Source organism: Macrotis lagotis, chromosome 1 (assembly GCF_037893015.1).
Source record: "Macrotis lagotis isolate mMagLag1 chromosome 1, bilby.v1.9.chrom.fasta, whole genome shotgun sequence".
Lineage (NCBI taxonomy): Eukaryota > Metazoa > Chordata > Mammalia > Peramelemorphia > Peramelidae > Macrotis > Macrotis lagotis.
The window spans coordinates 152,652,463-152,669,818 of NC_133658.1; the positions used below are offsets into that span (position 1 = coordinate 152,652,463).

Sequence of the window (17,356 nt, forward strand, 5' to 3'; positions counted from 1 at the left end):
CCTGTCTCTAGCCTGCTTGGTTCAGTTCTGGCTATTACAAGTTAAAGGTGGGTTTGGTTGGGTTGATATGAGGAAACTGAGGCAAATAGGTTAAGCAACTTGTCCTGGGTTCCTTTCTGGTGGCAGAAAGTGAAAAGTTAAGCTCCCAGGCTTTTAGTCTGCAGACTCTAGTTCCTTCTTTTTTGAAAATCAGAACATTTGCCCAATCTTGTATTACCTCTTCTGTTTTCCACAATCATTCAGATATTGCTAACAGTGGCAAAGTAATGATGTCTGTCAGTTCTTTCTGAAGTGAAGAAACAGTTCATTTAGGCAAGTGTTCATCCTTGGTGACTTAATAAGTAGCTGAGTAGCACTTTGAATAGAATTCTAGTGTCAAGAAAACTTGGAGTTCATATCCTGAGTCATATTCCTGACTTATATGACCCTAGCCAAGTCACTTAACCTCTGCAAATGAAAGGTCATTGAGATTGTCTTTCTGAAAAAAATTCTGAAAAAGATCATTAGAGAGATTGTAGATGAACTTCTACAATGAGATACAATGATTAAACAGAACCAATAAGAAAATAACTCATACACAGCTAAATACTGTAAATAGAATTTGCCTGATTTGAGTAGATAAAAAGTTAACTACTATTTCATACTATTCCTATGGAGGAGGTGAAGAAACACGAACTAAACTGTAATACAATTAGAGGAATTAGAACTGATTGGAAAGTTCCAGAGAGTGTTTTCAGGTTTTTAGTAATCACTTTATAAATAATAAATAAATTGATGGTCAGTGGTTTCTCTCAATAACCAAAGATGCCAAGGGAGACTCAAAAACACCTTAAATCAGATATATTCCCTCTGACTAGGACTCCTCTGACAAGTGAAACTCAACCCAGATTGTTGAACATTTAAGCTAAAAGTCTTCAGCTCCATTTGCTGAGAACATGATTTGATCCTGGCATCTGGACAGGGGAAGCCATTTCCATTCAGACTTCTTCTGGCTAGTTTTCTTCTTCATGAGTTGGGCTGCCCTAAACTCTGATAGATTGACCTGGGAAAAGATTCGCCTGAGCCTGGTTTTCGTTTAGAGAGTAGAAAAGTTCCTGCCCTGGGAAAAAGATTACTTACTGTTACTTACAGTTACTTACTGTTGACAATGATGTTTATCCTTCAGATTGTATGAAGACCATGAAATCCGAGAGATAATGCCATGACATGTAAGTGAATTTAACTAGAGTGCATCCAGGGCTGTCTCCATTTGTCCTGATTCATATCTGGTCATTGGATTCAGATGGCTCTGGAGGAGAAAGTGAGGTTGATGATTTTGCAGAGCCCCCCCCCACTCAAATCCAATTCACTTGCATGTCATGGCATCACCTACTTGATGTCAAAGTCCTCTTAGAAAATGAAGGACAGCCCTTTCCGCGCTGCCCAGAAGAGGGGTCCATATGGTGTTGTTCACAGTTTCTGTCATAACTTTCAAGGGAAACTTTCACAATGTCCAGAACCCTGGATGTCTTGCAGATGAAGGAGGAGGATGTCCTCAAATTCCTCACTGCAGGCACCCATTTGGGTGGCACCAATTTGGACTTCCAGATGGAACAGTATATATCTACAAAAGGAAGAGTGATGGCATCTATATCATTAATTTGAAGAGAACTTGGGAAAAGCTTCTGCTGGCAGCTCATGCCATTGTTGCCATTGAAAATTCAGCTGATTGGGGCAACTAGGTGGCATAGTGGATAAAGCACCAGCCTTGGAGTCAGGAGTACCTGGGTTCAAATCCGGTCTCAGACACGTAATAATTACCTAGCTGTGTGGCCTTGGGCAAGCCACTTAACCCCATTTGCCTCGCAAAAACCTAAAAAAAAAATTCAGCTGATGCTAGTGTCATCTCATTCAGGAACACTGGCCAGAGAACTGTTCTGAAATTTGCTGCTGCCACTGGCACCACACCTATTGCTGGATGCTTCACCATGGGCACCTTCACTAACCAGATCCAGACAGCTTTCAGGGAGCCTTGCCTCTTGGTGGTCACTGATCCTCATGCAGATCATCAGCCTTTGACTGAAGTATCATATGTTAACCTTCCAACCATTGCACTGTGCAACAGACTCCCCACTTCGCTATGTGGACATTGCCATTCCATGTAACAACAAGGAACTCACTCAGTGGGTCTGATGTGGTGGATGCTGGCCTGAGAAGTCCTGCGGATGCATGGTACCATCTCCCGTGAGCACCCGTGGGAGGTCATGCCTGATCTTTACTTCTACAGAGATCCAGAGGAGATTGAAAGGGAAGAGCAGGCCGCAGCTGAGAAGTCAGTGACAAAGGAGGAATTTCAGGGTGAATGAACCACACCTGCCCCAGAATTCACTGCTGCTCAGCCAGAGGTGGCTGATTGGTCTGAGGGCATCCAGGTGCCATCTGTGCCCATTCAGCATTTCCCTACTGAAGATTGGAGTGCTCAGCCGGGTACTGAGGAACTGGTCTGCAGCTACTACTGCTCAGGCCACTGAATGGGTAGGAACTAAGTTTTACTCAGATGCTCTAATAGTGTTGGAAAAATGCTGATGGAAAATAAACATTGGTTTCTTAACAAAAAAAAATGAAGGACAAACAATAACTACACCTTTTCAGGAGTTGGGTCTTGATAGAAATAGGAGGAAAGGGATGGATCAAAAAGTTTGCTTAGTTTTGTGCTATTTATATTTTGGCGGGGAAGGAAGGGTCATCTTTAATGGAAATGAATATTTTCCTTATCAGAGGCTATGCATTTATAAGAATGAACTTGCTTTCTCTTTTGGAACTGGACTTCTTTCTGAGAAAGCAAAAGTTTTCCTCAGTAGGCAAGAGGGAACCATAATGGACATATCTGAATAGTGACTGGAACACTGGTACAGCTCCAACTTCCAGAAGCGTTGATGGTCCTTTTGGCAATCAGGACGATGAACCTGTGTTGGAAAGCCCTCAGTGCTGGCCAGAGGATTCTTTCTTGTGAAGGGGTAGTAGTGTTCCTTGAATTCCATATTTTCTTGGCTTTCTGTGATTCTTATTTGTAAAACCCTTTGGTTGAAAGACAGGATCAGGTTGGTTGGTGTCACTCCAGCCCAAAGGAAAGTGGAATGAGTTCTGCTTATTAAGTTTTTTTCCTGAAGACTGAGCCAATGAAGGAAGTGTTTTATCTTTTCCCTAAAGCTGTTTTCTGAAGGGGATTTACTCTGGGAAGAATGAATCACTCTGTCTGAGACCTGCACAGTTGTTGTTCTTTGGGTCACTGTGATGGGATTTTTAGGGCCCCTGGATTGAAAGTTTAGGGTCTCTTGTTGAAGGAAATGAGTCGTTCAACTTCCTTTGGCTGCCTTCATAGTCATCCCTCTCAGTCTTTTTCCTCCCTAGCACTCCAGAAATTGCCCCTGAATTCTCAGCTTTGGGAAAAGATTGGAAAAGCTTCTAGAGAACAAGGATTCTGTGGGTCCTGCTCATAGAATACTTTGTTGTTCTTCTGGGCTTGAGGGCATGGCTCATTTTAAAAAGAAGTCCTCCACCCTGCATCCCCCCTACCCTGATCTTTTTTGGAACCTTCCACCTTGTATAGGATTGAGTGGATGGCCTTGGCCTGGCAATTCCAGGGAGTCTGTGGGTCTATTTTCCCATTATCCTGGGCTGCTCTATTCTGCCTCCATGTGAACACAGAACTCTTGGGCATCAGCCATGTCCCCAATGGGCTTTCTTTGGGGGTGTGGTTGGCTAACTTTGGAAACCTGAAGGTCTGGAATCTGAGAGGATGTTGGAGGAATGGCTGTGGGGCAGCTTTGAAAATGATTTTCTGATATCCTCACCAAACTGAGTTCATTGGAGAGCTATTCATTAAAACATTCCAATTTGGAACTTCAGCATCTAGAACAGTTTATTTCTCGGAGTTCTTATTTCTCTGGACTGCTGAGATTTTCTTGTAATTCTCTGGGACTTTCTAGACTCACAACTGTAAGAACATGCCCTAAGTAAGTCTCAAGTAAAGGAGATTCCAGAGCTTCAGAGTTCCCTAAAACCTAAAACTTTCTTGGGAAGTCCATTATTTACTTCTAACGTCTTCTTTCTTAGGTGGGAATCTATCCTGGTCAAGATGACAGACTTGCTTGGTGGATAGGGACACATAGGTAGTCAAACTCTGTTTGCTCATTTATTCTCTCTCTGAACTTTACTTATTACCTCCTCTTTCTGGTTCTGCCTTTGAGACCTTTATCTGTTGTGAAACTCAAAATTCACTTTTAGTATCCCCAGAATTCACAGTGGATTCAATAACCTCTGCTTTGGGAAGAATTAATTGCTCTTCAGCCCCAAACTGGTAGTTCTTGGGGCCAATTAGTTCCTTTATGACCACCTTTCCCCTTGTCAGGCATATCAATTTGGGAAATAGCTAAAGGGGACATTTACCTATAGAGAGCCACAAAATAAAGAGCAGGTAATCCTGATAAGAAGGCCAAGTACTTATGTCTCAAAATCATTTCCAGTTTCTCAATCATGCTCTGTGGGAGGGTCACAGTCTGATCTGACTGCCGAATGTATTTTACCAGTGGTCTTAATGTCTGTTGATCCATGCTCAGCTCCATCCATACTGTTGCATCAGTATCCTGGAAAGCCAGCCCTTTTTGCTCCATGTTGGAATGAGATCTCCAGCTGACAATTGGTTCTAAATGTCCCATGGACCACATATGATATGGAGAAAGATTCCTTGTTTGATCTATAGACATTTTTTCTCTATGTGCTTTTGTGCAATCTACTTGGCTTTGGCATAGATTTAAGGCTTCATCATGCAAGCAGGATTATTTTGGGAGTTAGTGCTTGAGCCCTTTTGAATTGGGGATTCTCATTCTGGCAAAGTCTCTTCTGAACCTTGGTTGAGGTACTCTTAGGGACTTGTAGCTAGTTAGTCGGGGGACTGAAGCAGGGTCACAAACTACTAAACAGACTGAGGTGGCCCCAACTGGTGCTAGAGGAGCCACCTCTGAAAATGTAACTCAAGGAGCTTCCTGGCATGGTCTGGGAATAACAAAAGCTCCTTAGTATGAACAGAGAGACATTCATTTTGGAGCAAGGAAGAATAAATGCCTTGTCTGCTTCACCAAGTTCATGATCAAGGGAGATTCTGGGACAGTGAAGTCATTTGCTTTAGGGAAGGCAGTCCCCACAGCACCTAGAATTGTCTTTGTAGTAGATGCCACTCCAAGGTTTCATATTCATCTAGAGAGAGAAATGGGACTCTAATTTGAGTCTCTTCAGGGGCTTTGATGAAGCTCCCAATTGAAAAAGATGAAAAAGGTGTGGTAGAATGTGGCAGATAGTTCCTTAAAGAAGAGAGTATTGTCCATAAGGAAGAGTTTATTGTTGGTGGTGGGTGAGGAGATGGAATCATGCCTCTTAAAGGTTATCAGAGTCACTGTGCAGAGGGGAAGACCCCAGAAAAAATTGGCTGTACTTCTCGTGTAGACATCTAGTCTTGACTCCACTTGTCCTCCCATTCAGGGGACAAAAGTTGTTCAGGATTGAGATTGAAGGGGAAGGCAGGTCTGTGTTTATGAGTTTTAGAAGTTTTCAGAAGTTCTCTTCAACTCTGTTTTGCCCAGTTCATCAGGGAGCAACTCAGAGCACAAGAAACCCAGGCTGGTCTGCCTCCCATGGCACCAAGTTATGGGGGGCTGTAGTCTTCATCTCTGCTGTAGATCTCTTGGAGACCTCCTCTGGAATGAAAAAGCTTATTTGCTTCCCAGTATAGTAATGTAGAGGGGGTTCTGGCCTGAGTTGTTTGAGTGACTCTTCTACTCTCTTGGGGAAGCCCCATCTCTGGAAATATACTCTCTTGTCAATGTGCATATCTAGAATCTTCTGGGCTTCAGGGCTGAGGAAGGAAAGGGTGCTCAGCAAAACTGTGAGGGATTGCCTAGTTGAAGGGTGTCTGGTCAACTAAAGGAACTCAGTATTCAGCAACATGTCTTTTGATTCAAAATCCTTGGTCTGGTTACTCAGCTTGATAGACAGGTCCCCTGTCTATCACCAATGGAATCCTGCTTTGTTGCTGAGTTCTTGGATTTCTCTGGTTTGGAAGTAGAAGCTGGATAGCAGGTGCTCAATTTCCAAGGCCACAAATCACAGGTGGAACAGGCTGGGTCCTACACAGTAGTTTCCTAATACTGCTTTCTTTGGGAACCCTGGTTTGACTCCTTTTCAGGATGGACAACAGTTCCAAGCGGGTCTTGGGGTTGTCCTCAGAAGATCTCCAAACTCTTTGTTCTGAGTCTTTGAGATGTCTTTTGACTTGTTTTCCTAAACCTGCAGAACCCCCACAAGAAGAATCAAGGGGAAGTTACAGATAGATCCCCTGACTAAACAATGTACACATAGGCAAGAGATGGTGGAGATGAGCTGACCCAGTGTCTCCCCTTTTCTCTTCTCCCCTGGAGACATCCAATGTCCTTCTGAATTTCCTGAATTGGTTCCAAAAAGTCCTTTCCAGCTCTGGTGACCTGTTGGGACCTTGTCTTATACAGAGCATCCAGCACTCGCATCCCAAAACTACAACACTGGATCCAATCAGCTTCCTTCCTTCCAGTTTCCTTGGCTTCTGGCTACCAGTCACATGGAAATTCCTGATGAGGGAACCCAAATCCCCCTCCTTCCGAGCACCCTATTATCCTCTGGCCTCCACTTTGGGACAGATCTCCTGAAGAACTCCTCAGCCAGTTCACTGACACCCTGTAAATCGCCCCTCGACATTTTTAATCACCCTCGGCTCCAAACCCAGGCCAATCTTCCCAGGAATCTCGAGATATTTCTCCAACAAAATAACACCAAGAAAATGGGCTTGAAATCAATCCATTTGTGCACATTATTTTCTTGTGTTCTTCCTAGAAAATACCAGAATAAAAGATTTAGACTAATCTCTCAAGATGAGCCCCAAAATTGTTATAAAATGGCTCAAGAATACTTAGTCTAAAATGATTTTTATTAAGATATCTTAACAAAATGGCACACCTTTCTCATGGTGGGAGAAGGGTCTGTTTATATTTTTTATCAGACATGCATTTTGCTTACCATGCAATGGGATAGCACACATGGTAATGGAGACTTGCAATTTATAGTCTTAGACAATTGCCTCTGGGCCCTGAAAGCTTAGGGGATCCCTTCTCTATCAAGTTGTCTTTTTCTGCTCCATTATCAGTTCTGATAATATTGAGGCAGCTAGGTAGCTCAGTGTGTAGAAAGCCAGATGTGAAGACAGAAAGATCTGGATTCAAATTTGGCTTCCTACACTTTTCATTGTGGCTCTGGGCAAACCTAAGTTTCCTCATCTGTAAAAATGGGCTTGGAGAAAGGGTAAACCACTCCAGTATTTTTGCCAAGAAATCCCCAAATGGGGTCATAACTGATCCTACTGAAACTACTGAACAACACCCATACCAAAAGATTCACAAGATAAATGAACCTTTAGTGAGTTTACTTGCTTTGGCAGCAATGCATAGCCTTTCCATTATTCCATGTTGCTTCATTACCCTCAACGAAAGAAGTGTCAAACTCAAATAAAAATGGAGCCACTAGACTTAGAAACCACATAGTAATGTTATCCCATATTTTATTCCACTTTTAACTTATTTCAAGCATTTCCCAATTACATTTTTATTTCATTAGGACTGCACTAGTGTCTGGTACATGGTTGACACTTCTAGGTTGGAACATTAGTCTTTTTGCTGATCTCCTGATGCTCCTATAAATAAATGTATTTTCCTCATTTCTACCTTCTCATCTGCTAATACCATCTGAAATGCCATCTTCTTTCCTTGTAACTCTGCCCAACTTTCATTCTCTTTTATTTACACTAAGGATATTGAGTTCACAAGAAGTTGAGTATCAGCACAGGAAACAGCATAAAGCTAGGGGAAGCATGATAGCTGGTTAATCAAAGTGCTTCTATGATGAACAGGAAAGAACATTCTACAGAAGGTAGTCCACCAGAGCCACTGGTTTGCTACTATGTTCATACACAATTAGGATGGAGAAACTAGGGGGACAGAGCACTGACCTTGGAATCAGGAGGACAGAGTTCAAATCCAGCCCCAGACACTTGACTCTTACAAGTTATATGACTTTGGACCCTCACATCCAGGGTTATCTCCAGTCACCCTGATTTATATCTGATCACTGGACCCAGATGGCTGGTGACTTAGTACAGTCCCCACCCCTCACTCAAATCTAATCCATGTGCTTGTCATGGTGCATCAAGCCCTGATGTCCTTCAAGAACAAAGATCATCATCACCATCATCATCACACAACTAGGATGACTGCAGGGGCGTTTTAGTGAACTGCAAGTATCAGGGCTGCATTGAGAAATGCAGCATCCAGAAAAATGGAGGCGATAGCCCTGCTATATTTGGTCTTAGATGTGGCTACATCACATTTGAAGCCCTGTGTTTACTTCTAGGACATCATATCTTAGAACAGACATCAAAAAGCTTGCAAGAATCCAAAGGAAGGCAACTACACTGGGGATGTCTAGCCTGGAGAAGACCCAAAGTGAACAAGATAGTTATCTTCAAGTATATAAAGGGTTATCACATTGAAGAAAAAGCAGACTAATTTGATTCCAGTTGGCAGAATCAGAAGCAAGCAGTATGCTTGCTATGTACTATATTCGATACTAAGCTCTAGGGACACAAAGAAAGGCAAAACATTGTCTAATGGCAGAGACTACATGCAAACAATTTGGTATGAACTTGACAAAAGAATTAAAAGGAGATCATCAACAAAGGGATGGCACTAGCATTAAGGGTTTTCAGGAAAATGCTGGGTTTTGAAGGAAGCCAGGGAGGGCAGGAGATGGAGATAAGGCAATTCCAGGCATGATCAAAGAAAATGCTTGGCCTCCAGAGATATTCAAGAAAGTAGAGGGGGCTAGTGCCACAGGATCACAGTATACTTGGGAAGTGAATGAAATGTAAGGAAATGTCATAGTCAAACCTATGCTTTGGGAAGGTCAATTTGACAGCTAAGGATAAACTGGAACAAGGAAACAATGGAGTCAAGGAGACTAACCCAGAAGGCTATTATAGTAGTGGAGATATGAGAAGTAATGAGGGTCTGTGTCAGTGTGGTGTCACTGTCATAAGAGAAGGGGGATAGAAAGATATTATGAAGATAGAATGGAGGCAATAGTGACTTTAAAGCTAATCTAGGAGCTAGTGGCTTCTTCATTCAAAACTTTCATCCAGCTCAAAGGCTGGTTGACTAGTTTGATGTTCTGTGAGATCTATCAGGTATAGCTTAGAATAGATGGCTTAAGTCCCTCCTAATTTTGAGATTCTGAAGATGACATTTAAAGGTCCCAGACCAGTTCTAAGTTTTTTTGATTCTATTAAGATTCAGTTCTTGCTCTCAAAGGGCTTCATGATCTCCCCTTGCTTTTGTCTCAGCTGACTCATCTTTTAACATATTCTCCTACTGAAATCTTCATTTTAATTGTCCCTCCTTTTTGACATTCAATTGTCTAAGAATTTCAAATAGTACTGCAGACATTGACTCATGATTTCATTATTGAGAAAATGAAATGGAAAGTTGAAGGTACAGGAATGTGAACTTCTTGCTACATTTGAGGTATAGAACCTTCAAAGTGTGAATACTTTATATTGCATTTCAATGATATAGCATCTTGGTCTTGCCAAATGTGGGCTCCTGAACTAAATCTGATAGGAGCAGGGGAAGATGGGGAAATATATCTCATGTCTTAACTCTTGACTTTCCTTCAACTTTTTGTAACCCCTCATCTAGTTCAATGTTCAAATTCAATAGAGGCCTCCTGATTTCAATACTAGTTTCCCATGGAAACTTCTGAATTGTAAGCAACTACCTCAGGTCCCTTTTCTGCCATTTAGTGTGTGGGGAGGCAATCAGGATTAAGTGACTTGCTCAGTCACACAATTAGTTAAGTGCCTGAGGTCAGAAGTCAACATGAATCTTCCTGATTTCAGGGTTGGTATTCTATCCATTGCACTGCCTAGCTGCCCCCCCGCCCCGATGTTTAAATTTTAATCTCAAACCTTAAGGAACAAGAATGTAACAGGTTGAAAGTAAATGAAAACTCAACTGCAGGAATTAAAAAAAAACATATACTTAAACATAGGCAGATTTTAATTCAAATATTTTCTACCAATTTCTTTATAGATTTTTGGAAAAAGCAAAGTCAGATGGCAACTTAATTTTTCAGCATCTGATTAGATTTAAATTTTATTAACATTACCTAGAGAAACTTAACACTATACCTGGTGCAGCTGTCCTCTTGTTAAAGAAAAACACCATACACAAAACAAAGCACCAACAATAACAAACACTTAACATGACACAATTTCTTTCGTCAATAAAACTAATTGATAAAACAGTCGACTCAAGATGATTTAAGATGGAAACACCTCTATCATCTAGTTCGCATTATTTAATGACCACAACTTGAACATTACAAAGAATATTAAAATGTTACACAGATTTACAAAAGTATAGGTATCTTTCCTAAGGAGCAAAAGACAGATCTCGGTAGAGGAACCTGTGTATTCAACAAGCAAAAGATACATTACAGATACCAGTATGTTATATGGTGTGATTTTATTTTATGAATAGTAATAGTGCACTTGAACCAAGAGTCACGTTCAATTATATCAAGAGTACAATCCAAATGCTTGACTATTGAGGAAATACATTTAAACTAAATTGTGCAAGTACAGTATTTTCATTATAAATGACATTAGATGTACAAGGATTTTAAAGCAATGAGGTCTATCTAGCATGGATTTGTGTTGAGCAATAACTCCAAGGATGCATGTAGCTTGAACCAGAAGCAAGTGTTGTTCTGGCTGAACAGACACAAGCAGAGGAATCAAGTTGTTTCAAAAATTCATATACCACCCTTTGGATTTGTAAATAGTTGAACACAAAAGTGTTTTGTTCACTCTAAAAGCCCATCAGAAACCACTTCTCATGACAGTAAAGAATTTGGAATGAATACCATTTTCCTCCACAAAGAGAAAAAGAAACCAAACATTTTATAAATGTTGAGTTCTGTAGGAGGGATGGTTGTTTCCTAAATAAGAATTTACAGTAATGAAGAACCTGAAAAGTTTCAAAAGACTACTTTTGAGTTACCCATTTAAAGTGAGCTGGCATATATTTTATGAAGATTACAAAGTCGTACTGATGAAAAATGAAAGTTTTTTTTATGAAATTAGAAAAAAAGATTCTGGATACCAACCTTTTTATTAGTTCTGCTATCCTGAGAGCAAAACCAGTCTTCCCACTATTTGATATTGATAAGATGGAGAATTACATAAAAACATGACCAAGGAAATATCTCAATATTAGCAAAAAAGACAAAATCACTATAGGTGTACCTCAAATGGACCAAAGGAAAAAACAAAAAATTTTATCACTTATATCAGATGTGTTGCATGGCCTTCCAATTCTTTTCACAGGCCTCATATTAACAGAGTAAGAGACAAACTATTTTAGCAACTAGATCATTTTCTGACCAGGAGAATGAATCCAGACTGATAGATAAGGAATAAGCATTTTTCTTTCTTATAGAATTCATTAAAGTTTTCATTTCAGGTAATTAAAGGGATCATTCAACTCTTCTTTAAATGATTTTAAGGGCATTCATGTGACAAACTGGAGACATTTACTCTTATTTAAAAGATGTTAATGGACTTTCAAAATCTACCACATTTCATCAGTTAAACTGAAGTCACCTGAGATCCATATATTCTTATTAATTCAGACCTCGGTCCAAAGATTACAAAGAAAACTTCCCCAACTTGAGATTATAAACATATATAAAGACCATAACTGTCTCACACTGTTTATCTAACTTGCTTTTAAAACTTAAGAATGAACTGAATTTAGAAGTTATTTAATATTGTTAATTTTTAATTTGACAATAAAGCTTACAGTTTCTGCATAACTGCCTCAAATGTACAAATTTTGTGAAGGCAAAAAATCTCATTTTTATACACAAATAATATATATGACGGCTTTTTCATGAAAAAACATCATAATTTCAGCTCTAATTTAACCAATCCTATGTTTTCCAAATCTATATAATTATCTGCTAATTACAAATGACAATAATGGACTCAATAATGTCACAGAAGTTCTCTCTCTTAGAAAATCATAAAGACAAGTTGATTTAAAAAAATCAGGATTTGGAGAGCTGATTAATTGGGGAATGGTGATTATGATTAGAAATTATTCAGTTCGAGGACAGGGATAAGAAATTACCTTAAACTTGGGCTAAAGGATTTTTTTGATGTACTGAAAGACACATTTGCTTTTTAATTTATTTCCCTTTCATACACTTTTAAATTCAACTAAAGATTATAAACCAGCACCTTCAATATAAATGACTAGTGAAGTTATTATCCATTACACATGAAAATATCTCATGTGATATCAGCCTAGATGAGAATTAGGGGAACTTGTTAAGTGCAGTTCTCTATCTCTATCTAAAGTCTTTTAAAAAACACTCATATTCCACAAGCACATTCTAACAAGTTCTACCTTGTTGTCTGTTCTTCTTAATCGTCAGAGGTAATTATTTTATATTATTTTTTTCATTTAGCTGGAAGACAGTTCAGTTGGTTCTAACATACTCCTTAGATTTTGAGATTTCTATCTGCAAATGTATCCTACATTGCACAAATCATACAACAGCTTTACAATCCTCATGTGCTAGCACCTATTTTCAGGAAAAGAAAGGGAGTAGATTTTATATGTTCCTTACTATTATAGCACTGGCTCAGACATTCATTACACTTGCTCACCAGGGATGATGATGTGTCATGCTCCTATCACTAGGACCTAGCAATAAACACCCCCTATATCTATGTAGTTCCTGTGGACCACATGTTGTGTTAACCATTTTTTTTAAAGTTTTTGCAAGGCAATGGGGTTAAGTGGCTTGCCAAGGCCACACAGCTAAGTAATTATTAAGTGTCAAGAGGCCAGATTTGAACTCAGGTACTCTTGACTCCAGGGCCCGTCATCTATACACTGTACCACCTAGCTGCCCCCATGTGTTAACCATTTTTAAGAAATCACTAAGAAATCTCCTGATGCTCTCCCTTCTAAGTGAATTTGAGGAGAAAAAAGTCTCTTTGAAAGAAAGCGAAAGCTGGGTTTAGATGTGTTTGGAAAGTAGCAGGTCATTCTCTGACTTCAAAAAAATTTTCCTCCTATCTCTGCTTCCAAATTTTATATACATACACATATCTACACTGTACATAACTGGCTCTAAATTCCATAATCTTTTAATGAGGCCTTTTATACCTTAAGGTTCACAGCTATAGTCACAGAGGCCAGTCATTCTAAAATATCTATGAGGAATTTCTCACTTAAGACAGCTTTTTAAATTACTGTTTAACCAGCCAGAGGAAGGAATGAAAAGAGTAGAAACTTCTAAAATGGTCGGATGCTTTGGATGAGGTGGGGAGAAGCAGCTTGTATTTGCCAGTTTTCTAGGGCTACTGTGGCCACAGATTTACATTCCAGAATGGAGAGTAAAAAGTTTATCTTTTCTTTTATAACATACGTTAGCACTAAATCTGGATTATGGTTCAGCACTCTACATTAAAACAGTTTTGTATATAGGTATGATAATGCGTTGGTATTAAAGCATAATCTTTCACAGTGCCCTCTCAAATATTAATAAGTACTAATAATTTTGCTAAACAAAATTAACATTGAAAAAATTTGCCAACAAATTTTCTAGAATTGACCAAAAGAAAAAACTGAAACTAGAATAAATAAGTCATTAATGCTTTTCTGTAACATTGGAAAATTTTTTAATCTACTAAATTTCTTAAATTTAAAATGTAGTACTACATCACAATCTCATATTTTGTTCTTCCTTAAATCACATTTGCCTAACATAGAACATGGACAAGTTAGCATAATCAAGACAAAAATGCATTGTGATAAAAACCACCATAAAAATTATAACCTTAGTATTAGTCAACTCCTATTCTTTAAAAAAAAATAATAACCCAGTGCAACGAGAACATCAGAAAAGGGCAGTGCATCACTGGTTAAAGGTAACCATTTTTTACAATGTAAATTATGATATTTTTCCTTTCTGGCCCTCATACATTATGTTCATTTCTAGAAAGTATGGCCAAGGAACTTCAAAGCAAAAACTCAATGTCAATATTGCACGTTCTTCCATCTCTGATTTAGTGTTCATTCTTCAATAAATTTAATTCTTAAGAGAAATTCCCTCAGACTATGTGGCTTCTCTTTCAAAGGCAACTGTCCTACAACAATGAAATGATGGCATTACTATAGTTATCTTTTTCCTTTCTTGATAAACTGAATGTAGAATAAATTTATCTTTGTCAATCTGAATTATGCCAAAAAGTGCAAACCATTTTTTTAAACAAAGGCCATCATTTGAAAAGATGTATCAAACCAAATAAGCCTTGATTTGCCACTCCAGGTTTGAAAACCCATGTCTTTGCACTTGAAGCATTCAGAAGACTGATCTCAAAATCAAAAGTTAAATAATCTTTTAATTAGATGGACTTTCATCTTTTGTCCATAGCTAGCCATCCATGATATTTAAATTAAATTAAGCTTAAATGTAAGTGGTCCATAATATGAATGACAAAGTGAAGCAGCCTAAGAGGCCTTATTTAAGATAAATTATGGTTGTAGATTTCATCAGTGAAGTGTTGAGAAATCTAATACATCAGATCAGTCCCACCATTTAAGATACTCCAATTTTCAGTGTAAAGATGAACCACAGGAAAACAGGAGAAAGAAGCCTAAAGGGAAGGAAAGAGATGGAAAAGACTCCAACTGTAGGTCAAAATGAGATAGCTTAGGGGCTTTCTTGCATCCCATCTTCTGTTTCCAGCTCTGCCAATTGCCTTCTAAGGGTATTTACTTTTGCCTGTAATTCCTTGTTATATTCAATGATATTAATCATTTCTTCATAGGCTTCATCCAGATACTTAGAAGATCTGTTCCATCGTAGGAATACACCTTTTGAAACCAGAAAAGGGAAAGAAACATTGGATTAATATGACATTTATGGAATAATAGGAATGATAAAGTACCTAATCTTCCTCCTCTACATAAATTTATATCTCTATAATCCCACAGTGAAGATTATCTAATTACTTATTAAAGATAAAGTGATACTATAATTTCCCATATTCTATGCCAGGATTCATTATGATTCATTAAAACACTCAAATATATCATTGATCTAAAAGAATCCTTCTATAAATGCCTAGTGTTAAATGGCTATGACATAGTCAAATTTGCATGAAACTACATTAAAATTTTAAAATATTTTACATTTGTGTAGCATTTTAAAATTTATAAAATGCTCTGAATATATTTCATTGCTCTCCATAGTAATGTTATTTAGTAGGCATTATGAGCTCTAATATGTAAATAAACTTGAACTGGAAAAATTGAGTGACTTGCTCATATGGCTAGTGTTAGAATTAGAAACCAATATCACCTGACTCCTTTTCAGTAGGCTTTCCACTCTTTTATCATTCCACCTGTGGACAATAACCAAGTCAAATAGACACTCTTATCAATTGGCCTCAAGTTCCACATAAGCCCGTTTGTTTTGATTTGTTACATAGCCAGAGACCATTCTTCTAAATAATCTGTGATACGAGCTACACAAAGCCTGGATACAGAACAGAGTTAGCTAAGGAATATATTTAAGAACCTACTATAACTATAGGCCCAGCAGTGGCCTATATAGGCCACTATTATAGACACACAATAAAAAAGAGAGATAGCATCTCTGATTAAGAATAAAATAGATTTGAAAAAGAACAATTTACCTTCCCATAATTGAAGACTCTGCGGAGCAACTGAAGGCCAGATGACAAGGCTATTTGCTTCAAAAAGAGGATTAATGAACTTGCTCATTTCACTGGGTCTATTGACCCAGGACCACAGGGACATGGTTTTCTGCTGTAGTTTCAATTTACACCTGATAAAGAAAGAAAATTATTGTTAAGCAAGTTAAAGTATGTAACTAGTCACAATTAAATAATCTTATTTAATGAGCATTTTAATGAATCTTTCATATCCCCTCTGAAATCTCAGACATAGCCCCTAAACTTTCTTTTTTTTTTTAATTTAAGGCAATGAGGTTAAGTGACTTGCCCAAGGTCACAAAGCTAGGTAATTATTAAGTGTCTGAGATCAAATTTGAAGTCAGGTCCTCCTGACTCCAGGGCTGGTGCTCTATCCACTGTCTCACCTAGCTGTCCCACCCCTAAACTTTCTAAAAAATTCCTGTAAAATGTTACCTACCTAGAAAATTAAACTAGCTTAGCTTGAATTAACAAAAAGATGGTGTTTTATGGTCAATCTCTTTTTGGCAGACTGACTAAAAGTTCATGCTAGGTAGGCCAGGTTGCAAATTCCTCTTAACCTATTCAAAGAACTTTATTCCTTTATATCTTCACTACATCGAGGGCAATATGAAAATTTTAATTGGTTAAGAATTAAGTAAATTGAGTAAAAATCTTGAAACTTAAAATAAAACAGTACATATTACATGAAAATAGAGAAACCTAATTTTTGTAGTGTAATACTATAAACTCTTTAATCATCCAAGAAAATTTTAATTATGTTCACCATGCCCTATTTATAAAGAAGATAAAGTAGTCTAGCATTATTTTGTTAAGATTTTTTTGTTTTGTTTTTGCAAGCCATTGGGATTAAGTGACTTGCCTAAGGTCACACAAGTAGTAAGAATTAAGTGAGTCAGAATTTGAACTCAGGAGCTCCTGACTCCAGGGCTGGTGTTCTATCCACTGCAACACCTAGCAGGCCCTGAAAAGGTTTTAAAAACATGAAAGGTGTTTGGTTAATTTTAAAAATAACCCATAAAAGCAAGTTGTCATAAAACCTTTTTATTCCCTGATAATTCTGGTTAGCCTGAGATTTTACTGTAAAGTGGACCTTTGCTCCTCAAAGTCTCTGAACAGTTATATTTTTAAACAATGTATACAAAAACTAAACTGTACTGGTGCCAAACAGGTAGGCAATTATATAGTTTTGAGTTATGAGAAGGCTTTGTAGTCACCATCAATTTAAATTCTTAGATGGTTAAGTCCTTCCATTTTATATGTATATGGCATGAAAAAGGTAGCCTATATAATAGTAAAGATCAAAACAAATTAAATTGTTGAATAACAAAAAACTTGCAATACTTCCTGTTACTAAGAATCTTGAAACTTAAAAACAAAACAGTACATAGCACATGAAAATATACAGAAACCTAATTTTTGCAG

The 17,356-nt window shown here is 38.1% G+C and overlaps 1 protein-coding gene and 2 pseudogenes across 1 annotated transcript in view; 1 reads left to right on the plus strand and 2 right to left on the minus strand.

Moving 5' to 3' along the window:
• Window positions 1-1,488: 1,488 nt before the first annotated feature.
• On the plus strand, window positions 1,489-2,565 carry LOC141517093 (small ribosomal subunit protein uS2 pseudogene; annotated as a pseudogene).
• Window positions 2,566-2,768: 203 nt separating this feature from the next.
• On the minus strand, window positions 2,769-6,557 carry LOC141517204 (protein SPATA31F1-like; annotated as a pseudogene).
• Window positions 6,558-7,911: 1,354 nt separating this feature from the next.
• Window positions 7,912-17,356, minus strand: part of MTMR9 (myotubularin related protein 9) — a 37,735-nt gene continuing 28,290 nt past the window's right edge. The window contains exons 9-10 of the mRNA XM_074209177.1: window positions 15,893-16,044; window positions 7,912-15,068 (exon numbers count right to left, since the gene is read on the minus strand). Of these exons, the coding sequence (XP_074065278.1) occupies window positions 14,905-15,068; window positions 15,893-16,044 (316 nt within the window). The 3' untranslated portion in view covers window positions 7,912-14,904. The remainder of the gene's footprint in view (window positions 15,069-15,892; window positions 16,045-17,356) is intronic.